Consider the following 25,210-nt stretch of genomic DNA (forward strand, 5'->3'; position numbering starts at 1 on the left):
ATTGTCTATAATAATATCACTTTCATAGCAAGTGGGAAAGCTCCTTTATTATCAGAAAGAAGACTAGAAATGGAGGAGAAAAAACAGTTAACTTTTCCCCAGTGATGCTGGGTTGCAGATTAAAAACCTTCTTTTTAAGGCAAGTAGAAAATGTAACTGAAAAACTGAAACTTACATTATCTATGTGCACATATCTTTCTATTTTTAGGAATTTCTGTGAATGTTTATCAGCAAGTTGTCTATTTTTCTGAGGGGAATTCCATCTGGGCGAAAGGAGCTGCAGATATGTCTGATGTATCTGACCTAATGCTCTTCTATGCTGGCTGGGGGAATATTACGTCCATCTCAGTAGACTGGCTTTACCAGAGGATATACTTTGTCATGAATGAAAAGGTAGTGCTCTAGGGCTTAATTAATTTCTTATTTCTGAACCATTACTGTGATATATTTTACATGAAAAAATCTGATTTATATATAGATACAAATGTACAAAATATAATTATAGAAACAGATTTTTTACTTTAATTATATTCACATACTTTATAGCTTTAAAAAGGAAGAAAGGCTTAAATATCAGGCCATATTTAAAGCAAACTGGCTCTATGGATCTCTGACTCCTTGTCTTATTTTTCTCCTCAGGACAGCTTTGGTTTTAACTGCTTTGGTTTTTATATTGACTTCACACTCACCATGTACCCAATATAAGCAAAGCTGTTTCTCTTATTTGGTCCTCCATCTAGCATGTTCAGTTCCTGTTCTGCCTCAGGAAGGTGTTCAGATAATTAGTTAGTGATTATAGCGCCCTTCACGATCGGCAAAAGATGTTCAAGAGGGGAAGTGTTTTGTACCAGTGATGACGGTTCAGATTACAATAGTTTCAACTTGAAGTAAAAATGTAGATGGTGACCCTGCAATTCATTTCCTACTCAGAAAACTTCAATTACATTAATGGTCAAACTTTGCGTATATCTTTGTAGGGCTCTAATGCACAAAGGACTAGAAAGTTGCCCTAAATGGTCAGTGGGAGATTTTTTATTTATTCTTTTTTTTCCAGTCCTCCTGTCATGTCTGATTTTTCACTTACTGCTCAGGGAACATGGAGCAGAAAAAGCAGTAGTAATAAGAATATACAGATGAGCGGTAGATTAACAGACCAATGGAAGGGATTTCTGAATCTGTTGCTGGTTAGAAAAGTCCCAGGGTATGGCTCCCAGGATCAGAAAAGCACTTCCTTCCCGCTTTTCCATCCCGTGCCAGATCAATTTCAAAGTACAGTTTACCTATATCCCCCAAAATTGGGCTTTTCTCTCCAGCTTATAGGAAGATGGCTGAGAGGCAGCCCTTTCAGGGTAAGCTGTCACAGATGTACTTATGTACAAGTGTTATACTCGAGTGACTGCCAAGTCAGGAACCCAGAAGGACCTAGGATTGTGAGAGAGGTGTTTCATTGTCTGGTTCCCTGCAGGAATCTTGTGTCAGCTTGTTTGCTCGTTAGCAAACACCTTATGAATGCATCACCGCTTTTCTTCTCATTCCCCAGATACATGTCTGCCATTTAGAGAACTGCACGGCAGCTGAAGACATCACTCCTCTTAATGTGACATCCCCTAGGAAGGTTGTAGCTGATCCCTATAATGGGTAAGTGCCCTCCTTTGTGCACTTGGTGTCAAAGGTGCTATAAAGCTCCTCCGATTTTCTTCACTTCGTTAGTCATCTAGGTTCCTGTTTCCAACTCTTGCCTTACCAAACAGAAGTGCAATTGGCAACAACTAGCAAACTACAGGAAAATTGGAACAAGAGTGACACCATGCAGTGTTGTTTTCTGCATTTTCTTCCCTGGGGAGTTAGCAGAGGAGATAAAGTATTTCCAGTGTAGAAATTTGGTTTTCAGACATTCAGTGTTTTTATGAATATGAAGCTCTATGCATTTTAAATGTCCATGCTTAACACTTGAGGCATTATGGAAGAATATTCTAGAATAATCTGGCAGCCAAATCCCCAGAAGGTAAAACGTGATCTGCTTAATTCTCCCAGGATGTATATTAATAGCATCAGAAGCATTTTCCTATTGTCTGCATGAAGACAGGCACATCTCTGAGCTGTTAAAGTATTTGTGACTCATTTACAGAGTTCTTGCACTGCAGTTATTTGGGTCTGTTTTGCTCCATGGCCAGCTATATTTTCTGTCTCCTGGAGGATGGCATATACAGAGCAAACCTTCCACTCTTCCCTGGCACTGACTCCTCAGCTTCACTGGTAGTGAAATCAAGTGCCCTGAGAGACTTCATGATCAACTTTCAATCTAAGAGACTAATTTTCTTCAACAAAACAGAGCAGGCCTTTGTGTCAGGTTTTCTTGATGGTTCAGAATTTCACACGCTGCGATCACATGTGCCGCTTAATGACATGGAGAGCTTTGTTTATGAGGATAACACGTTTACTGTCACAGATGGCTGGGCAGTTTTCCACGAGGAGGTCTCTCCAGTAGGGAGTTCTAGCTTCAATGAGTATGTTGTGGATTGCAATTTGGCATATCCAGAGTACTCTGGCTTTGGCAACTTGCTTTTCTACGGGACATCAACTCAGCCTTTTCCTTTACCGACTCGTCCTTGGCTTGTCACCGTGCTGTTTGGATCGGACCAAGCTGTGATCAGCTGGAGACCACCTGAACACACTATTGGAGCCAGTAAGTTCAGCTGTTTCTTCCTGGAAGTCCATTCGTTTTCTTTCTACAGGAAACAATTCCTGGTTTCCCTAGTCCTGGTGCAGGGCTTTGGTGACTTCAAGAGTCGATACTGCTGGAAGATGTGGATTTAGCTCAGTTTGAAAAATCTCACCCAAGATTTGCCAGTAAAATAGCTGAATTGTCTGGTGAAATTAATACAAGTCTATATTGGTAACTCATTTGTCATCTGCAAGGGGTTTTAAGCAAGGATCCATCTTAAGTATGGTATGGAGTAGCAGTAATATTGGTTGCTGGTATCACACAGCAAATGCATGCCAGAGATGAATAACTTCTGATCAGTGCCTCTGCTATGGTGTCTGTCCTCTGTGCATGTGTCTTTGAACAGCAGAAAATTACCTGATTGGAGAAAAATCTTCCAACTTCATTCTTCCTGGGGGATTAAACCACTACTCTTGGTTGGTCAGGGTGCTGGAGAGTGTAAATTTTTAATTTATTCCTTTCCTCATACTGCTGTTTTTGAAATGAGTCTCCAATGTACAGTTTTCTCAAGGAGTGCACATCATCCGTTATAGACACCTACTCTGTAATAACATGACTGTTTTGCATCTCACAGGTCTAACTGCTTGGCAGAACTGGACCTATGATGTGAAAGTGTCATCTCACCATCCATCTGAGGAGGAATGGGTTGTCTCAAACATTAGTGGCACTAGGCTTACAGTGAAAGAGCTGGCCAGCTTCACAGTGTATGAAGTGTCAGTCAGAGCTGTGTCTCCTGCTGGTGAAGGGCCTTGGTCAGAGTCCTTCAGAGGCACAACTTTAGAAGAAGGTGAGAATTGCTCTGTCATCCAGGAGAAATGAAGAACTATGCATACAGCTTTCCACTTGGTGAGGCCCAGGCTTTGGGCAAAGACTGCAAAATGAGGGACACAAAAAGAATTGCCTTAGAAACATTAAAGAATACAGGATAGGTAAATTTGCTTTTAGTTAGATTAATAAGATTCTCAAACAGCAATAATGTTATTTTGTATTTATTACAGCTACTTACATACATTTTTCTAATGCAAATGCACTGTCATATTATGTGATACCTTAACAAATGAACAGACGTAAGAGATGTTACTCTTTTCCTGCTCTGTAAAGCACTTCCTATGATGAAGTGGTTTGAACAATTGATTGGGCGTTAATGGTGGCTTATGGGAAAGTACAGGCTCACTAGATGCTGAAAATCCTTGGTTTGGACATAGACAACTGGGGAAATGGATGTGTGCACAGTGTCTGAGATTTGTGATCTTTGGAATGATTTTTGAAATCTAGTTCACCCATAATAACCTATGTCTCAGGGGAAAGTAGCTTTTAACTTAAGGCACTGGACTAGAACTTGAGATTAGGGGTAACTTTCACCTGGCTTTGATAAGGCCGGGTCCAAACCCATAGCATTTTTTAAGCATCTATTAGGGTTCCAGATTGCCTTATTGTTCTGGATCTAAACCTACCCCAAATCTCTGAATTTCTCCAGTTACAGTATTTTCATACCTTTTGTCTTTGTCCATTACTCCTTAGGGCAGGGGCAGTTTTAACCGTTCTTCTGTAACTTTCCAGAAACAGGAACCCCTGCTACTGAAATACAAATACCATGCATAAGTTGCTTGTTGGTGTGCACAACTGCAGTTTTCTTTCTTTATCAGCTCAAGAAGAACCGTATATATTGGCAGCTGGGGCTGAAGGGCTCTGGAAGCAGCAGTTGGATAGCTATGGGCCAGGAGAACTCCTCTATCCTCATATAAGAAATATTTCAGGTAAATTCTAAGCAAACTACTGCTATGGGCTTGTTTCATCAGCAGAACTGAAAGACAAGAGCTTTCACTGCAGCAATCTAGACTTGAATGCCAAGCCTTCATGTCTATCCTCTTTCTTCTGCTTTATGGATCAAATTAATCCTTAGTGAAACCCTACTGACATCACCACAGTTACAGAAAAGCTAAAATCAACTCTCTGAATTAAACAGTTCTGCCTCCAGCATCCAAATATATGTCATGCATTTATAAACCTCAGGGCTACATATGTACTCTATAGCCTACAAGGAAGTATCTCCCTTCATGTTAACTGAGCCTAACTGTTCATTTGTACTGACTTTTAAAAAAACCTGAAATGTCTGGCTAGTTTTTATTCTTTAAAAAGATATAGGTTTTTCTTTATAGCTTTGTGAAATGTTTAATATATTCCTTTTATTCTTCAAGACCTTGACTGGTATAATGACACACTTTTTTGGATTAATTCCATGGGAGAAGTTCAAACCTGGTCATTGAACAAAAGAGAGGGTACCACTGGGAGTGCTTATGTATCTGACGTCAGAAATGCAAGGATGTTGGCCTTTGATTGGTTGGGTCAATGCTTATACTGGGTTGGCAAAGCAAATACGGTAGGTACACTTATATTTCTCAAAAGGGAAAAAAAACCCCTTAAGTCAACAAGAGACTCTAAACCAATATTTGGGAAGATAATCTTGCCTTGTTGCAATCTGAGATGCATTTGGACCTTTGCTATTATAGTGTATAACAAGGAGGCCTTTCTTCTTTTGTATAGTTTTTCAGAGTTAGACAAAAGTTTTGGGTAAAATGTTCACTAATATTCACTAATGCAGAATAATGAATTCCAGGTGCAAAACAAGAAAACCAAACATGTTATCAATAATTTTGTTGGATTCAACATTGTAGAAATAAGTGAAGATAGTGAAAACAGGCTGCCAAGCTGATCTCAGCTGAGAAGTAGATGGACTTTATTTTGATCAAATTTGACATGATTTGTTTACACAGAGATTTTCAAGATTGTCCTCTGTACTGTGATATTTTGCAGATCACCGCAGATAAAAAAAATAATTACAATTGCACTTTGTACATTCTCATATCAAGAACATTGACATGTGAATTATTTAAAAGGTATCTGACTTCAAAATTGCAGTGCTAATTTATTCAGCGCTGTCAAATTACGCCTTTCGTTTCTTGTAAGTGCAAAGTCAGAAGCTGTTTTAAAAACTGGAGCTAGAAGGCCAGATTTCACACTGCCTTGCACCCTCATTTACACTTGTGAATAGTGAATACGAAGTGGGTGAGAAACTCTGTCAGACAGAAGGCTGCCAAAACTAGGAAAGCCAAGGGGAAGAGACACTTCAGCTTTTTATTAAACTACTTTTTAACTAATAATTTTGCCTTATTCTTCATCCTTATGCTTTGAATGCACAACGATTAAGCTTTGAAAGCCTAAGGCTTGCATAAACTTCTGATAAACGGCTGTGGAAAAATCACTTATGTATACTAAATTGATCATGTCTGGTTATTCAAGTGTCCTGCTAAAAGCATTCTTTTGTCCCTAGATCTACAGAAAATCACTGCAGCGAGGCCATGTGGATGTTGTGGTTCATGTTGTGTTCCTAGTGAAGGATCTAGTAGTGGATTCAGTAAATGGCTATTTGTACTGGGCCACAATGTATTCAGTGGAGAGTGCGAGACTGAATGGAGAGGAGTATCTTATAATACAAGAGCAGCTACAGTTTTCTGATAAACACGTGAGTGATTTTTTTCTTTTACTTTTGCAGAGGTGGCTAGATTTCTTGAATATAGTCAGTGTTCATGGTTATCAAAATCGGTGTGTTATTACCAGAAGAATAACATGCCTTTCTTGCAATAGCATTATATCATTTTGAGAAGAGGGTAAGAATTAAAGCATAAAATAGCTGTGCTAAAACTTCAGCCCATAATTCTAAAGTAAGATTCTTGCAACAAAATATGACATTAAAGATATCCTTATGTTGTAATGCTACTTCATCCTGTATGTGAAAGGTGCTTACTTCTCCAAAATGTCTTAATCCTAACAATCAGTTCTGGCTTTCCTACCAAAATATGGAGCCAGAACTCCATAGCATTCTGTCTCTTTTGTGATGTTCCCCAGCTCACAGGTCTTGGCAGGGCCAGTTTTGGGGCCAGACACACCAGCGTTGCACTTCAGGCTGCAGAGGTGCTGCAGCAGAGACAGATTTTATCTCTGCTGATAAGAGGGGGAGCTGGCAGCTGGTGCCGTGCTTGTGCTCAGCACAGCTGGCCCCTGCCCGTGGCCCAGTTGTTGCTACTGCTGCTGCTGCCACCGCCATGCTGGTGAGGGTGCCAGATCTGCCACTGACAGTCCCCACCCTGTCTCATCTTATCCCTTGTGTGGTGGCAGGAACAGCAAATCCTGTGCTTTGGGGATCTTGGAATCTTTCCATCCTCAATTTACTCTTTTCCTTCCTCGTCTTCTCTTTCTCCATCTCTCAAGTCAAACACAGGCCTGCTCAGAGCTTGGCCCCTCTTTCTTTGCTTCAAGCTGCTGGGGAGCTCCAGAAGACTGAGAAGAGGCTATTGCAGAGCAGAGCAGTTCCTCAGGGAGAATGGAAAGAGGCTTCTTGCTAGAGTGAGTAAAGATATTGGAAGGTATAGAGAGAAAAAGGGGATGGGAGGGGTTGTTGTTTCTTGTTGTTTTAGCTGTATTAGGGCTGATAATGGGTGCTGTGCAGGGGTGGGCTGGTAAAGGAGAAATAGAGATGCCATTTCCACCTATAACTCACCAAAATTCCTGCAATATGCCCGTCAGCTCCCTTTCCTACCTGGAGACTTATTGATGTGTTCTGAGGTCCTCAAAGACTACCTCTGCTGACCTCTCTCACGCCTTTCTTCTCTGTTCACCCCTCTCTGATGTTCTGTCAAGTCTCTTAATGCCTTAGTTCGCCACTGGCTCCCCATAGATTATTGCTGCCTTCCCCAAACCCATCCTGCCTCTTCCACTGTGTGGGATTTACCATGCCAGGGATTTGTCCTCATTCTTGCTAGGTGGGATTCATTGTTGTTTATGCAGCAAAGGAACTCTGAGACCAAATATGCACCTCATGAAAAAGATTTGCCAGGGTCTCAGCAGGTGCGTATGTGTCTTTCCTTCCCTTCATTTCCTTCCTTGCCTTCTCTTCCTTCCTTCTTTCTGCCTACCTGCCCTCCCACCCTCCCTTCCTCGTGTAGCTGGGACAAAAGTGAAGGATGACCCAATTTCCTGGCAACAGAAGCCCTTAATACCATAACTGGAGGATACTAGGAGTCAGTGCAGACTGCAGACCCAGTGAACCTTTGAACTTTCTCCAGGCCACGTCCTAAGCAAGTCAGGGTGAGCGACTGTCCCATCTATTGCACTGCTTTTACTCTGTGAAGTGTCTCTCAAAGCAAAGCTGGATGTTGCTCAGCTCAAACGACAGCCTGTGTGTGGTTATACCCTCTGTCCCGAGAGCTAGAGAGAGGCATAGGTTGACTGCCACAGCGGAGGTCAATTCAGATATAGTATTTGCTACAACAGCTTTCTTCAAAACATAGCTCTTGCTAAAGAGGCCTTTTGTTTTTATTCCATCTGTCACACAATTTGTGCTTCCATTTTGCCCAAAGCCAGGTTCTTTATTACAGATTCTTTCTAAACTTTCGAGATCTATGTCTCTTGGTTAGCTTTGTATCATTCCTCAGAATATTTCAATCTCTGTTGCCAATGGAAAAAAAGTTTCTCTGATTACAAAAAAAAGCCAGGCCTAGTTTAGTCTCTGAAAAGCAATTAACATTAGGAAATGCCGACTGATCTCACAGGTCTCTGTTACACTGATGAAGGTTTGGGAAGGAGAGGGAAAGCTGGTTCTGATGGAGCCTTCTCTACTTGTAAAGCTAAATACAAAAGAACTGAAAAACTTTTTTTGCACGTAGAGAGGACTGTCTGTGCTGCAAAGCATCACTGTATCTTCCAGGACTAGCCTCACACCTCTTTGTGGAAGCTGCCTAGGGTGGTCTGTCTTCATGGGAAGATATGCAGTCCAAGCTAAGCCCCATACTTACACTTATCACATATCTTCTGGGTGATTTGTTTGCAAAGGACTGATAATTTGCACTTTATTCTAAGCAGGAAACATCACCTTCCTTGCCCTTTTCTTTTGATTCACTACCTGTTCCTCTGAATCGCCTCGTGCTAAACTGAAATTTCTTGTTCTTGTTTTCAAGAACCTTGGCAGCAATAAGACTGCTTGTCTACTCCTGTCATTTTTTTTCTGCACCTTACTCTGTGTCGGTGATACCAGTCTTCAACCATCCACTTATTCACACCTCCTACAAACAAACATCTCCTCTTCTGCTTCTTTACTGCCCCTAATCTATGCACTGACTTCCTGAACTCAGCCTCCTGCCATGATGTATACGGGAAAACAGCCAAATAAAAATGTCTACATTGAGAAATGACCAGTTATAGCTGAGAGGTGTTTGTTTATTAAAATAAAACCCAAAATAACCCATCTGAAAAAAAAAAGACCAATACAACGTTCTTTAATGATAGAATTATTGAGGCAGTCATTATTGTCCCACATAAAGATATGAATATATGTTTGCATAAGTACTAATATGTATCTTTCTTGCACAGTAGAGTACTTTATCCTGAAAAGAGGACCTCTTACCTCAGTATTATAACACAAATGTAATACTGAATTGCCGTTATCCTACAGTTAGAGCATGTTCTCTACTGGTATTTGCTAGCTGTTTTTCTATTGAAGAATTACTCTTCAATTGGCCAGTACAGGACCTTCAGCTGTATCTAGCTGTATTGTCTTTTAGCTTGAAAAGTGAGTGATAGGAATTGAAGCAACTACTATGGAGACAACAGTTCTAAACAAATATAAAGGCAGAGCTTTGAAAGTCTAGTTTATGGGAAAGGAACTAAATCACTAAATCACTAAATCACTAAATCACTAAATCCTTTTATGACTTTTTTTTATTTTCCAGTTATTGTCCAACCAGTTGTTCAGCTGAGGTGGAGTGAATTGGCACAACTTGATTGATCTTGGCTAACCTACTTTGCCATATATTCCATCTTAGAATCTGATGTAGAATCTCCAAAGCACTTATTAAGTAATTTACATTGCACAATATGCCTGGGACAAAAGTAATTTATAGGGAAACAGTGAAGTGCATTATATGCAGGAGGTCTCTTAGTATTTCTGTTCAAGCAGTATTTCAAATAGCGGCATTTATGTTAAGTCTTATCATGCTGAGCTACATTGCATGATCACAACTACATATTGTGTCCAGAGTCTAACTCCTCTCACAAAGTGGAAAAAGTTTGTCTGTTTTTGAAGCATGACAGAAGGCATGTGTTAAATTACTGACTAACTCCTGAAGATGAATAGTACTAATAATTGTTTGCCTTTTATTAATGGGGATACAGGGTTCAGGAGAAAGAAGATGGGCACGTCTATGGGAAAATGTAATAGCTGCAAAAAAGAAGTGGGGCAAGGAAAGAAGACTCAAACATTTAAAAAGGCAAGGTAGATTGAGGAAGATGTAACTTGGTGTTGAGCTTGGAGTGAGAATATGTAAATGGGACAAAATATGACATGGTTGATTAAATATGGACTCAGGCACATGCATATTGTGAGATATTTTTAACAGGAAAATCTACAGGAACAATCATCCAGACCTTGATTTTCTGATACACAATGTCAACAGAAATACATCAAGAATCTGGTTATATAAGGACCAAGAGACAACTAAGTGATACAGCATTTGTTTTCCTGTCATCACCTTCTGCAGTTTATTAATGAAGAGTTAAAAAAGAGGCTACTCCACTTACATCCATAATAGAAATTTAAGCTTATAAAAGAATAACTACAACTAGTGTTTGGATGAGAAGTTTGAGAGCTGCTGGAAAACATGTTCAGAGAGGCCCCTAACAATTTGTAAGCTGTGCTAATGACATAGACTGAACTTGATAACATTTAGCAGACTAATTTGTGGAAGCAAATTCTTTGTTATTCACAGAACAGATTATTACATGTCTGATTTTTATTATTGTTGCATATGGTACTGAATCTGTTGTTTACTGCAAAAGCAAGAAAGCACTTTTTAAGTATTAGATTCTATTAAAAATAAAATCTTGCACCTAGCTTAAACCAAGATGAACTATTGAAATAGTGCAGAGGAAAACTGTTTCATTCCTCCCCACTCCAACTCTTTATTTAATAATAAATGATTTACCAAAAATACAGATATTTGCATTTCCTGTTTAACCAAATATGTCAATAAACATTTTGTATGTATCATTCATAAATAATGCAACACATTAAATACTATATGCATAAAATCAAACCTAGAAATCAAAGACAAAAGATCTGAAATACTTATTTCAAAAGGTGAGTCTGACTTTCAGAGTGGATATCAACCACCTGTTTTAGATAGAGAATGTTAAAATAGCAGAGGTGTCCTGGAAATTTTCATAGATAGTTCCACTAATCACTTGATACACTCCTGCCATCATATCCAAAGTACTCAGATACTCCAGGGGTGAATGCTGTGACAGGTGCTCATAAAATTCGATCTAGAAAATCATCAGCTGCTATAAATAGGCCTTTATCAAGGACCTTATTATTTTCTAGTGCTATGTCTTTTTGTGCTAGAATAAACATTTGTGGTAGCAATGTTAATTTTGCCAATAAAGAGCTGCTCATGATGCTGTCCAGACAACAGTTCTGCCTGAGGGCTTTTACCTCAGAAGTGAAGGTGTGTTTAAATTGCCATTTGGACTTTTCTTTTTCTTAGGTAGTTGGTTTAACTTTGGATCTCATGTATGGTTTTCTTTACTGGCTTGTGCAAGATAGTCTATGCCTAAACCTATACAGAGTTTCTCTTCGCAAAGAGGGGTAAGTAAATGTGTAGCAGAGGCAAGAAAGCCTGTATTTTCTAGTTTTTGTGATACTCTTTAAAAACAAATTTTGTCCAATGTGGGGCATACTAGTTGCTAATACAACAATAAACAAAAAGAATAGCTAATGATCACAGCTAGCTGATGGCAAACTACATGGTAGGATGGTTGTTAACACGGTTTTACAGTGAGAGAAGCACAGCATGTCAACTCAGCTGAACTGAGGTCATGCTCAATTTTTAGACTTAGCTTTAGGAAACAATCACCATTTTTTGTCTATTTTATCTTGGCACTTACAACACTTGACAGTTTGCAAATGCCTAGAGCTGCAATTTGATCATCTCGCATGGAGCTTAGGACTTGAACTGACACCACTTTCTCACCTGAGCAATCAGTGCTCAGCAGGCTTTCCTCTTGATCATCCTGAGCCTGAGAGGGCTGCTTTGCTGAAAGGCAAAGTTTTAAAAAAACCTCAAACCAAATCATGTTTATGGGTCAGCCTGAATATTTATTAAGACCTTGAAAAAAAAATGGTAGCTTGTTGTGTGACAAATACATGGGTGGTAGCTCATGAAATGATGATTTTTCTCCTTCTCATATGAAGAGCGCCATTTTTTTTTTCAAGCACCAGATTAAACTCCTTAAACTTAATTGAATAGTACCTGTATTTACATGTACTTACAATCATAGAATCATAGAACCATTCATCTTAAAAAAGACCTTTCAGATCATTGAGTCCAACCGCTAACGTAGTTGATTCAGGTGTCTCAGGACAGATAGCTTTCATAGTGTCTTCCTTGCCAGGTAAGTATATAATGTTGCAGTCTGGATTTGTGTGGAAATAGCTGAACTTTATGACTGATTTTAGTCTTGCTATAGTTAATGGTAAACTTCTAAAGAATCAAAGGGTGTTGATCAGTTTTAGCTAGAACATGTGGCTCCCTTGTGAACCTATTGTCAGCCATAAGTCATTGTGCCTGGCATGCCAGAATAGAGAGATCAGAAATGATCCATCCTAATGGACCTGATGCCATATGAAAGCTTTCCCAAATTTGTTTCAGATAACATGTGTCTAAGCTGAAAGACATCTCTGAGATGGCAAAATGATGCCTCTTACAATACGCTTAATCTCTTACCCAGAAGATAAATTTGTACCAAAAGGGCCTTTAAGTTTTTATATAGAAGAAACAAGACAGATGAAAGCACGAGTTATCCCAGTGGAGGAAAATGTTAATAAAATTTAATAAATAATGGAAAGTTATTGTGGAAACTAACTGGATCAAATTCATCTGGGGACCTGCTCTAACGAGGTAGAATGAAACTAATACCGTGAAGTAGACTCCACTGTTTCAGAAAATCAGAGCTGGTTTTTCAAAATATTGTTTTTCACATCCATGCATCAGAATATTAAGCCTTTTTGTAATTGTTTTCTAATGAAATCAAGGGAATGAAGGCTTTTTTTTTTTTTACAGGTGCTCCTTCAATGCACCATTCTGAAAAGTGTTCTACTTAAAGAAAACTTTCCAAATTGTTTTCATGCCTTCTACAAGTGTATTAAGAATTTGAATGATGAGAAACTCATCGATGTGTCAAACCTTGCGTAAATCTTATTCTCTCTACACCTGTGTTTTCGGTCTGCTAACTTCAAAACTGTCTTCACAGTTGTGTTAATGCCATCGTCACAGAATTTTCAGCATGGAGCACTTCAGAAATATCTCAGGGTGCACTGGAATACTACAGTGGTCGTCTGTTCTGGATCAGTAGTCTTCAGTTCATTACAACTCAAGAAGTCAATCAGAGCCTTAGCATTCCCTTCTCACAACCAGCAGAGTTTGTAGCTTTTACCCTTGTTCACACATCACTTAAACCTTTGCCAGGTACACTATTTTCTTTATTTAAACTTCTCAACAAACGTCTTCACTGTTGGCCTGTAATTCTTCATTCTTGAAATTCTTGAGTCATTTGACAAAAGACAAGAACAACTGCAACTTATTAATAAGTGTATCAGGCTATACTGGATAATGTGCAATTATAAAAACTGATCAGTATGGCAAAAAAGAATACATGGTATTGTTTTTCATTGTTTCTATTTAATGACAGCTTACAGAATTTTCCATAGTATTTTAATGTTTTAAGTCAGGTTTGGGAAGTCTACCTTTTGCTCATATTCTTTCAATAATTTTTTTACTTGCTCTCTTTGTGGACAGGAAATTTTTCTTTTACACCAAAAGTGATTCCAGATTCAGTGCCAGAGACTTCCTTCAGGATTAAAGGAAACTCTTCAAGTTTTCACATTACTTGGAGTCCCTCCACAAATGTGGAATGGGGAATTGTCTTTTACTGCGTGGGATCAAAAGCTCTACACGTGAGGATGCTCATGCAATCCCTCCTTATTATCTATATGTGTTACTGCATCTACTTGATGATGTATCTATTTTTAAATGGAAATACAGTTTATTTCTTCTCCAGCATTTACAAATCGGTCAAGTAACCAAACTAAACTGTAAATATAAAGCAAGCTGTCCTGTTTCTCCATCACTGAGGCCAGCACAGGAGGAACATGGGCTTAGCAGTATCTCTGGGCGAGCTGCTGGGGTGTGAAGTGCCAAGCGAGGAGCTCCCAATGTTCAAAGACGTGTGAGAAAGTCTTTCACAGCAATTCAGAGACAGAAGTGTCCTCTGAACTGCGAGTGGGACAGCCTTTGCCTGAATGTAAAATCTTGCCTTCATCCACACTTAATTTTAACATATTTGGCAAGTTTTGCTTTAAATTCAAAGGGCAGATTGCTAACAGATTGCTATGCATCACTACAGTGCCACTGGGTTTGGTGAAACAATGATCACTCATGAGAAGAGAAGCTCTGTCTTGATTTAGTTGACCAGCTTGATGAGGGGCATTTTGAAAAACTGAAGGCCTTTCTGAGAGGGAAAAAAAAAGTTTTATTTTATTCTGTTTTACTTCATTCAACAGTCTTTGGAGAGTGAGCGGTGCCTCCATCCCCATAACCTGACAGTGCCATCTTACCACGTTGATTGGCTGGAACCATTTGCACTTTTTGATTTTGCTGTCACTCCATACACATACTGGGGCAAGGCACCAACCACATCTGTATCCCTTCGAGCACCTGAAGGAGGTACTAGAATTTTAAATCCCATTCCTCACCTTTAACAGGTACTGGGACTACTATTCTATGTCAGAAAGTAAAACTCTGACGAGTCTGCCAGCTGTAGGCAGAGTTGCAAGGACATGTTCCCGAGTATCTTTGGAATTATCTATTGCACACATAAATGCACACAATTGCAGTAACAGAATTTGGAACAGAAAGTGCATGATGATATATCCATCACGTGCCTACGACTATGAGCAAGAAGGAGACATTAAGACCCATTATACAGTGACCATCAAAGGCTGCATGTAATATCTTAACCACTCATTGCATTTTTAATAAATGTTTTGCACTTTTATTTTAAAAAGTAAGTTTTTCTTTTTGCTCTCATGCAGGTCAAAGTTAAGTCAGCTAAAATATAGTGTTGAGTGACTGGAGCACTGAGAAAGCTCATGAGCTGCTGTAGATTTTCAAGTGGTTAGAAGAAGGGATAGAGTGTACTTTATGTTGTTAAAAATCTTGCAGCTCCATTGTTACATACAGAACTCAGCTAAATAGATGTATCCCAATCTGAGTGTAGGAGTGAATGTGTCTCTGTTAATACAGCTCTTTTTCACTAAGCAAATTAAAACCAGACATGTATACAACAATGAAAACCAGAAAGGAATTACCAAGAAGTTTTAGATATTCTTCGGTAATTTCTGCCTTAGCATTTCCTATCTGTCAGCAGTGGGGCTGAAAAGTTCAGGCTCAAAACTAAAAGAGATAATTATGTGGCAGAGTTTGTGTTTTAACAGGAGTACTTTGGTCTGTGTTTTTTATCTTTTTTTTTTATACAGTTCCTTCAGCCCCTACAAACCCTAGAATATATGTGTTACAAAATAACCCACACAAAAGTGATGAGAAAGTTCTTGTGGAGTTCCGTTGGGACAGACCTGAAAGGGACAATGGCATATTAACTCAATTCAGGGTTTACTATCAACTATTGAATCAGAGTGGCACTGCTGACACTTTCAAGGAGTGGAACGTGAGCGACGTTAAACCCAACCTGATGCTCTTTCCTCTCAGGGATGTGCTTCCCAGTCTTACAGTAAGGTTTCAGGTATGAAAAATTACTGAACTTATCTCATGCTAGATGGTAGATGTTATCAGTCCAGCCTGGTTTGTTTGCCTAGGAGATGGTACTGGGCTTGGGGCAAGAACTTGTGGTTTCTGTTTATGGAACTGCTGATTCACTGACTCACCCTTGAATACCTGTCTTAACCTTTCTACGCTTTATATTGCTCACTAAATAAGGAGAAGGCAATGCTGCAATATTACAGAGGTTTGGTGAAGCCCAAAAGAAACTTTTCTATAGGTCTCCAAAAACCACTGCTAAAAGCTGCAAGCTAAACACCAATTCAGCTGAGCTGGTGGAGGGTAATATGCCATTAAAACAGAGCCACAGATCAATAGAAGTTCCACTGCTGGAGAAATGCAAGGAATCACATGGATTCTGTAAAAAGAGACTTCCATATAAAAACTTGTCTAGAGGTCATGTCTTCATTGCGATAAAAGTTGCGAGATGCACAGAATGTGTGCTTGGAAGAGAAGTTAAATGCATGAGAGCATGTAATAGACCTCGTAGTGATGCAGGAGAGCACCATGTTTGTTGGAACATCAAGCAACAGTAGGAATTGCTCCAACCTGGGGAAGGAGACAAGACTGTCTGGTGTCCTTTGAGCTCCAACTGGTAGATACAGCATGAATTGTCATTCTCTGGGCCACTGCTTAAAATTATCTTCATAGCCACGGTCCAACCCTGATTGTAGTCTTTGAACTGACCAGCACAGCCTTTGGTCAAACAGAGCAGATGCGCATCTTCCCAACTGAACAGCCAGGGGATCTGGTTGTGTTTTTATCATTAACTATGACTCTACAGGCTCTTGAGTGCAATTGTTTATGCTGCTACTTAACATATGTAACAATCTGCTGTCCCACAGGTGCAAGCCTTCACCTCTGTGGGTCCAGGACCTTTGTCTGCTATAGCTGAGAGGAATTCATCAGGTATGGATCACTTAGATGTCATCTCATGATTTGTGTGTTATAGACGGTAAAATTGACAGTAAGGAATTTGGTAATTCCATAAATATCCTCCAACACTTTTTGTGGCATTTGTTCCACCGTACAGCAGACACCACAGAGAAAATAGTTACAGCTTCTGACATTAAATTATTAACACATTTCTTATCATCAGACTAGGTTCCAGGAATTTCAAGCCTTTCCTCAAAACTATGTTAACTTAACTTTTCTAGGCAACCCCAGGGTAATACAGAACATCTGGTTTTGATCTGTAATCTGCATACTGTTAGAGATCATAGAGTATTTCTAATTGGGCTGTGAAAAGTAACTGGGAGAGTCAGAGGTCTCCTAGGGATTGTAGGCTATTTCTAGTTGGGCTGTTAAAGGTAATTAAGTGAGCAAATCTGTTTTTACTAGGCTTAAATTCGTTGGTAAGCATCCACATGCCATTCGCATGTGATGACAAGAAGGCATCTCATTATTTTATTTATTTACTGTGACATGTGACCAAATATAATCTGTGCAGAGCCATCATTTATTTTTATCTTGTACTTGCTTTCCTTATGAATAACTGCTATTGTCTAGAACATTTTTTTGCAAATTCTGTTGTGCCCTTTTCCTTCCAGATCTTTTCCCTGTCCCAACTCTTATAACTGTTTCTGCCAACAAGTTATTTCTTACTGACATAGACAATAATCATACCATATGGGAAATTTCAGCAAAGACAATTATAAAGGACATCTGTTATACTGCTAATGATGACAAAGCTTACTATATCGTAGAAGATTCTCTTTTTCTTCTGAATATACAGACCACTTCAAAGCTTCAGGTATTCCTTCATTCCTTCATTGCTTGAGAGAATCTAGGGAAATATGTGGCCATTATTGTCATTATTCTGGAGCTAATTATGTTTTTTAAGAAGTGAAAACTACATATTTCAAACAGACAAAAAGCAGCATGATGAACAAAATACATTTAATGGCAAAATACAGTGGGGATAACAGAATTGGAAAGACACAGTATTCTTATTTACTGTTATTTCCTGTGAGATGTAATATGAAAGAGATTAGCTGGATCATTTTCATTCCTAGCATTACAATAAAAATGCATATAACATAATAAAATTTGGACTTAAATTTTTCTTGGTCATCAATAGCTATTAGAACAGGCCAGAGAAGGCCATTTGTAAAGTTGTCCTATATATAGTTTTCATAACGTCCCAGCATCACTTGGGAAAATTCTGCTCTTAAGCAGTTTTAGTAATGTTTATTATTTATTTTTTAACAAGTTTTTCAAAGATGCATATATTCGCAATGCCACAGCCATCACAGTTGACTGGATTGCACGACATCTCTTTGTTGCTCTGAAAACACCATGGAATGAAACTCAAATATTTGTTATTGATCTTGAGCTCAAGACAAAATCTCTAAAAGCCTTGAACATACAGTTGGGTAAAAGTAATTCAATATCATCTCTGTTGTCATACCCTTTCTTAAGGTAAGCCATTACTATCAACTTTTTGAAGCATATTTGAAACATGATTTTAATGAAATCATCAACTGTTAGGGACTGATGAGAACTTTTTATAATCTATGTGTCTTTTGCACTGTGTAAATCTCAGAAACTTTTGGATGTAGTTTTACTTTTATATTGCTAGCTCAGAGTGTACATATCTAATTTCAGGAAGATATCTGTGTTTGAGTAAAGATTTAAAATGATACTTAAGTACTGATATGTTCTTCTGTTTAAGCGATGCAAATGAAAGTCAGCACCAGACAGCAATTTTTTACAGTAACCATTTTATCCAGAGTAGTCACTAATCATGATCTTCCATTCAAGAATATCCTTTAAGTTACCTTGTTTCAAATGTTTGGGAGGTTTGTGACTGTAGTCACTTACAGGACTGCATTTAGGGCAATTTGCTCGGATTGAAATTTTCCTACTGTAAGCGCTGCATTTTGTTTGACAGCCGCTTGTACTGGATGGAAGAGTTTGATTATGGCAGCCGCATGTTTTACTATGATATTCTGAATAACACCGTGCACCACATTTTGGGATACGTATCAGCAGAAGAACAGATGAGGAACTACTGTACCTGTAGTGTGGCAGAAGCAGAGCTAGGAAGACCTATGAGTATGGATGTGTCTGACCCCAAGAATCCTCAGCTGCTCTTTATCAGAGGAAGAGATGAAGTATGGGCCTCAGACATGGATGGTTGCCACTGCTGGAGAATTACCAGGATACCGAGTTTTCAAGGTCTGACTTTTCTATTATGTTTCTAGGCAGTTTGTGATTCTTGCTGTCTCTTACATCAAACCATCTTAAGTTGTGCCTGAAAGCGGCATTGCAGCCTTCGCTTTGTGGGGAGGGTACTTCATGCAGGTAGAGTCTTGTATGACAGCTTATTTACATTGCATTTCTTGTAATGATAACACTTAATCTCAGTTGCTCAGTTTCCAGCTCGATCCTGGAGGAGTGCTGGTAAAGCTGTTCTATTACCAGAGATGTCTTAACTTTTCCCAGGCGATGGGAAAATGACCTTGGAAAAATGATCAAAGTTTCTATACACAGTTCTGGCTCTCATGTTTTTTTACTGCTGTTTGTTAGTTAAACTGCAGTTCTCATAATTATGGATAATAAAAAACTTTCAAATCTACACTTGTAATCTGAAATAATAAAGTGTCTCAGCTCAGTGAGTCATGCTGGAAAGTATCAGGAATCTCCTTTCCAGGGGGGGTATTTGAAGATACTGCATGACCAATATACTCACTCATACTGACTCACTGTGAATACAAGCATCCATCTGCTCTTGTAAAATTTTTTACTCAGGGTTTATTCTGAAGCTTAACTATACAATGTTTTCCTACAGGTAAAAAAATTGGCAGCTTGACTGTAGACAAGAAATTTATATACTGGAGCGCTGAAACAAAGGAGTACACTGAAATTTGGCTAGCAAATAAAGAAAGCACAAGACACTTCCTTCAGAAGAGAGCAAATCATGCGCTGAAAATTTTAGCCTACAGCTCAGCAGAGCAATTATATCCAGGTAGAGGGGATTTGGGTTGTTTTGTAAACATAAAAAATTATTTCAGAACATGTATCCAAGTTGCAGATCATGCTATATCCATTTATTGAAAGTGTGCTTTGTGGGTTCAAGGACCTTCTAGAGAGAAACCATTCACTATGCACACCTTTAAAAGGATGAAGGTAAAGACTGACTTTGTGTTGGATCAGGTCATGATGATAAATATTGCTTGTGTTTCAAAGGCTTAGAATATTAATGCTGAACCATGACTATTCTCAAAGTTGTCTGAAACCTGGATATTTAGAAAAGGTGGTGCACATTAAAGCCCAGAAGAAGGCTGAATATGTCCATGAGGTGTTGTAGCAAGAGTTTGATAATAAGCCCTGTTATGATACAATTTGTTGGTTTTGTTCACCTGTACGCAAAGCAGGAAAAAAATGCCTGCCCTGCCAAAGACAGAGAGAATAATTCTGCTTATTAAAGTTACTTATAAAGAAGTACCTGAGAGACAATTGCAGCTTACATTGCAGTAGACCCCAGCTTCACTTACAACTCCTAATATTTTTGACAAATAATTATAGATTGATAATGAAAGAAATAAAAATTAGTTTTAATAGAAAGCTAACATTCATGCTACCTATAGGGATTATCTTTGCAAATGCAGGGGTTTAGAACAACTATTAGCATGACGAATGTATCTGCAATAACCTTTAACTTCAGTTTTGCATAAAAATCTGACGAATATACAAGAGAATATTTTAACAGTGTGGACTTCTTTGGAATAAAATGATTTCACAATGTTTTGGGCAGCTAGTAGTGTTACTCCTGCCTGCAGCTGCTCTGACCAGTGCCCAGTCTATTCTTACCAGCACTTTGGACAAGTTTGTTCCCATGAGGTCTGTGGGCTTGGCGTTGGTGCAGGAGCCTGGTTTGGCCCTGGTACAGAATGTACCAATCCCTATCCTCAGGGGTACAGCTTCCTGCAAAAACCCCAGGCTTAGCTGGAACAGAAAGGGAAGAAACAAACTTCACTTCAAAGAGATTACTTCTGCCCTGAGATCTCCACAGAGCTTTTTTTATTTATATTGACTGCTACAATCTTTGAAAGAGTACATAGCCTTGGCATTTGGTGGGGCAGGGCAATACACAGAATTATGTACTCACGTTTAAGGCAAAAGTAAATAAACATAATAAAACAAGAAAAAAATCCAAACTCCTTTATTGAAAGCAAATGGTGTACGTGTGGAAATGTGATGTTTGCAAAGACCGGCTGGGTTGACTGACAGGCATTTTATTGCTTTAGTGATGTGAGCAAGGAGTACTGCTAGAGTTGCCTTTCATTCTAACCTATTTAATTGCTGTTCAGAGATGTGATGTCAGTTGATCGTTGAACCCATCAGAAGTACTCAGTGAAAATTATTGTCCTGTCACAGATTCTATGAGAGGATGATTTGTCTTCAGGGTTAGGAGGAAGGGGACTGAATATGCAGTGCAGGATTTTCTTGTCAGGGTAAACACATTTCTATGGAACTGCCTGACAGAAAATTTAACGCTGCAAATGACTCAATTCCTCATTCCACCTGAGACTTTTCCCATCAGAGTTTTACTACTCTAGGTAACTATAAAATTGACAAAGATTCAACCTTACATTTATTTATGTTGAATAGACTTTTTTATTATCCTTCTGTTGTATGAATTAACCTGACTTTAGTAGGAATTGTGGGGTTGCTTACTTAGGGAGTCAAGACCTCAGTGATGAGGTCGGTTGTCCTAACTTAACAGCAAACATTTGTCCTTTTACCATCTTCCCAATGCATGTGCCTTAATCATTTCCATCCTGACAGCAAGTCTGTTTAATACAATTTTGGTTTTAAAAGTATATCAAGTGATGAGCGGTTTTCTTTTGTTACTTTTTGTTTACTGTTGGAAAGTGGTTTTCTATTGTGTTCTCCTTATAAACTCATTTTCTCCTTCCAAAATTTGTTCTATAAAATTTACACATGAAAAGCTGTTTGGAAGAAAAGAGAAAAAAAACACATTTAATTGCTAGAGAAAGGTACTTTCTATTCTGCATATCTGTCTTTCCTGTGACAATCAAGTTTGGACTCATCAGTTTGTACTGCCCTTGATTACACAATAACTATGACCTGGTTTTCCAATTATTTAGGTACTTAAAGAAGAACCTAAGTACTAAAGCTGAACCTTTAGAAAATCTGTATCTTGTCAAAGATAAATGAGGCTTTACTCTGATGACTGTTATTTTTGTGTCCTTGAAAGTAACCAAGTACATTCAGACAGGATTTTTTTGTTTTTTTTTTTTGTTTGTTTGAGAAAGCAGAGAGAATACTTTGTGGTTGTGCTTTCTCATAGGAATGGTGGTAGAATACCATGCAAGTTTGGATTGGTCCAGTAGTAATTAATTTTTTAATTTATTTTTTGATGTCTTTCCTAGATAAAAGGTGCCTGGTTCTGTTGCCAGACACTGAGAAACCTGCCATCCTTGATAGGACGAACACCAGTTTTACATTAAGCTTGCCATCTGTCCCACCAGAGCAACTATGCCCTGGCATATCGCAGCCTATGCCAACATATCTGGTATTTCTCAGACAAATGACTAAGAACTGTGGGAACTCAAGCTACTGTTTGTCTGCTCTACAGCAAAAAACATTGGTATGGCTATTCTGGAACAAAAATGCACACAATATCACATATAAATAGGGAATGTGATATAACTTCTGGTAATTTTATAAAGCATTCTGTAAGTTTTTTTCACTTCTACATCCCCAACAGTAGTTTTGCTTTCTGTATGGAACTTGTTAGGTGGTAGATTCCTTAGCTTTCCTTTGTGCAAGTACTCCTCTAGTTTTTAACATGCTTTTGTTAAAATCCTATTGAAGTGGTTCTTCAGTTTCTACTTGTAGTAAGAGCAGTGCTGGTTGATATTACTCTGTTTAAATAACACTTGAGACTGTCCAGAAACCATACGGCTTGCCTTTACATGTTTTGTAGTGGTTGTACTTGCCTTTGCAATTTTTCCTTCTACTAATTTTTTTTTTTTTTTTACTTTGCCATTTCATATTTAAGTACTAGCCACCCAACAAAGTGGTATGGTAGACATGCTAATTACACCAAAGCTTGATTTTCAGTATCTGTTTTCAGTAGTGACATATTACCTAAACTATCATTTTAACAATTTTTAAACACTGAAATGTATTAGAATGCAAAAGCACTACTGTATTATATTTTGACATTCATTTCATTGACAAGTGATTGGTGTGACATATGACCCGCTTTTCTAAGAATGCATGTTTATTATCTGATTTCAAATTACAGGAATTCCAGGATCCTATAGCTGTCATAGACAACCTACAACCATTTTCAAGTTATGTCATAAAAGTTGCAGTGAAAAACTACTATTCAGATGAGAAAGTGCTGCCTCTGGGAAAAGAGACAATTGCCACAACTCTATATGGAGGTTTGTTTCACATTTTATTCTGCTTTGAACAGAATTTTCACCTCAGTTAAAGAAAAGTGTATGCAAGTTTGGGTTGCAAATCAGAAAGCGGAGAAATTTTCTGATTAAAATGCTACCTGTGCAGATTTTCACAAGGCTGTGGCAACCAGACTTGATGAATCTCTAAGTTTCAGAAGGCATGTACCTGATCTAGTCAAAGATGTCCCTGCTTACTGCAGGGGTGTTGAACTAGATGACCTTAAAAATCCCTTCCAACCCAACGTGTTCTATGATTCTGTGATTGATTCTATGATTAAGCAGAGCTACCTCTGTAGTATGTGATGAGGTATGACCTGCTGATGTAACGGAAGAGGCCAGGGACAAGAGCTTGTTGTAGGGTCTAAGCTGCAGCCTTGAAAAGGACAGCAGAGCAGAGCCCTCTTTCTGGAAAAGGAAGAATTCACTAAGTGACAAACCAAGGCTTTATTTGGGGAAAACCTGCACATAGTGCTATCCGTAAGAGACAAGATGCAGTGCAAGTAAAAGTTTTATTTTATATTAAAGGTTTTTCCTTGAGTACAAAGTTGCTTTGGAAGAAAAAAGAGTGACAAACTGAAGATAAAAGAAAGTATGATCAAGAGCACCTAAATTCTACATAGCTTATTATTGAAGCTGCTTCTTCTCTATGTGAGAGCTGGGCCTGTACTTCTGTAGTGTGTCTAGTTTATAAAGCTAGTTTTCACCTCACATAGCACATAAGTGTGCTGCATTACCCCATGATGTAGCTCAAGAAATGCATCTAGGTTAACACCTCCTCCACTTCCTGCTTTGAGTGTGTGATTTTGCAGATTTCCCTTTCAGCTGTTACGCTCCAAAGGACCATCCATCTCTTTGGTGCTCTCTTAGAGAACTGAATCATGTTAAATACACTTGGTTATTTAGGACACATTTTCAAGGACAAGAAGTGGGAAACTTTAGTAACAGTTCTGCTGTTGATGTGTAGCCGGTGTTACATTATGAGAGATCTATAACTCCACTCAGCACACACTGATTGTCCGGCTGACTATAGCAAGCCAGAGCTTACCTCATCACCGGTATATTTCTTGCTGTGTCTTCTGCTTTTACATTCACCTTCCACCTTCTACCTTCATAGTTATCCTCTCTGCCCCATTCTGGAGTTTCCATTGCAGAACACAGATCTGGTGCTGCCTTAGTTCCCTAACTAAATAGAAACCAGAAATGCTGTTTTTCTTTGTGGGTTCAGACCTCTGAGGGCAAAACTACTGACTGCTCATCTTATCATACCTGATGAAACTTGGGACATGCCATAGCAAGGAAATTCAACTTTCTACTTCCAGATGTGCTGGCACTCACAGTGCCCCATCTGTCCTTGATGCCAACGTGACCCAGAAGCTTTCCTCTAATCATAGATAGAATCACAGAACAGTTTCATTTGGAAGAGACCTTCAAGACTAAGTCCAACCCTTGTCCTAACCCTATCAACACCACTAAACCATGTCCCTGAGCACAACATCTGTCTCTTAAATACCTGCAGGGATAGCAACTAAACTGAGATTCATAGGCAGCCCAAGTTCAAGGTGTCCTTATTCTTTGAGAACACTACTAGTTTGAGCTAGATGCCTCCTGTGGTTGGAAATGCCTTAATTAGTCTATTAAGATGCTTTTTCTTACTCCCTGCTTACCTCTGCCTGTTTGCAGCTGTGGAGCAGCTACTGACCCAGCTTCCCTGAAGCTCTGCTTGTCTCCCAGAAAGAAAAGAATCATCCAAAGATGCATCCTATGACTTTGCATGTATTGTCTTTTCTTGCAACCCAACCCAACAGAAGTACGTTCCTTGGCACTTTTTCTTGTGTTGCGTGTGCATCTGTCTTCATAAGGATAGTTTCAGATAATTTTCTCATTGTTGGAGTGATACTGCTGGACTCAATGAAAAATGGAAAACTATGATAAGAGCTAGCTATTTCCTCTAGTACACATAGCACTTGTTTGCTCTTCTGTTGTCTCAGATTTGCTCTGCAGCTATGCTCCATTTATTGTGCCTGATGTCACCAGCCAGGGTCAGTTTGATCCACATAAACTTATCACTTGCAGAGCCATTGGGTACCTCTGCTAATACC

The 25,210-nt window shown here is 38.8% G+C and overlaps 1 protein-coding gene across 1 annotated transcript in view; it reads left to right on the top strand.

Moving 5' to 3' along the window:
- ROS1 (ROS proto-oncogene 1 , receptor tyrosine kinase) overlaps window positions 1-25,210 on the top strand; it is a 74,574-nt gene that overhangs the window by 12,150 nt on the left and 37,214 nt on the right. Inside the window, 19 exon segments of the mRNA XM_009870325.1 lie at window positions 209-393; window positions 1,541-1,638; window positions 2,175-2,686; window positions 3,300-3,512; window positions 4,372-4,482; window positions 4,924-5,105; window positions 6,057-6,248; window positions 11,323-11,423; window positions 13,088-13,302; window positions 13,633-13,797; window positions 14,398-14,559; window positions 15,372-15,634; window positions 16,515-16,578; window positions 17,220-17,422; window positions 17,882-18,090; window positions 18,563-18,849; window positions 19,463-19,639; window positions 22,071-22,288; window positions 22,952-23,093. Coding sequence (XP_009868627.1) covers window positions 209-393; window positions 1,541-1,638; window positions 2,175-2,686; window positions 3,300-3,512; window positions 4,372-4,482; window positions 4,924-5,105; window positions 6,057-6,248; window positions 11,323-11,423; window positions 13,088-13,302; window positions 13,633-13,797; window positions 14,398-14,559; window positions 15,372-15,634; window positions 16,515-16,578; window positions 17,220-17,422; window positions 17,882-18,090; window positions 18,563-18,849; window positions 19,463-19,639; window positions 22,071-22,288; window positions 22,952-23,093 — 3,699 coding nt within the window.

The sequence above is a fragment of the Apaloderma vittatum genome, unplaced genomic scaffold (assembly GCF_000703405.1).
Source record: "Apaloderma vittatum isolate BGI_N311 unplaced genomic scaffold, ASM70340v1 scaffold5785, whole genome shotgun sequence".
Lineage (NCBI taxonomy): Eukaryota > Metazoa > Chordata > Aves > Trogoniformes > Trogonidae > Apaloderma > Apaloderma vittatum.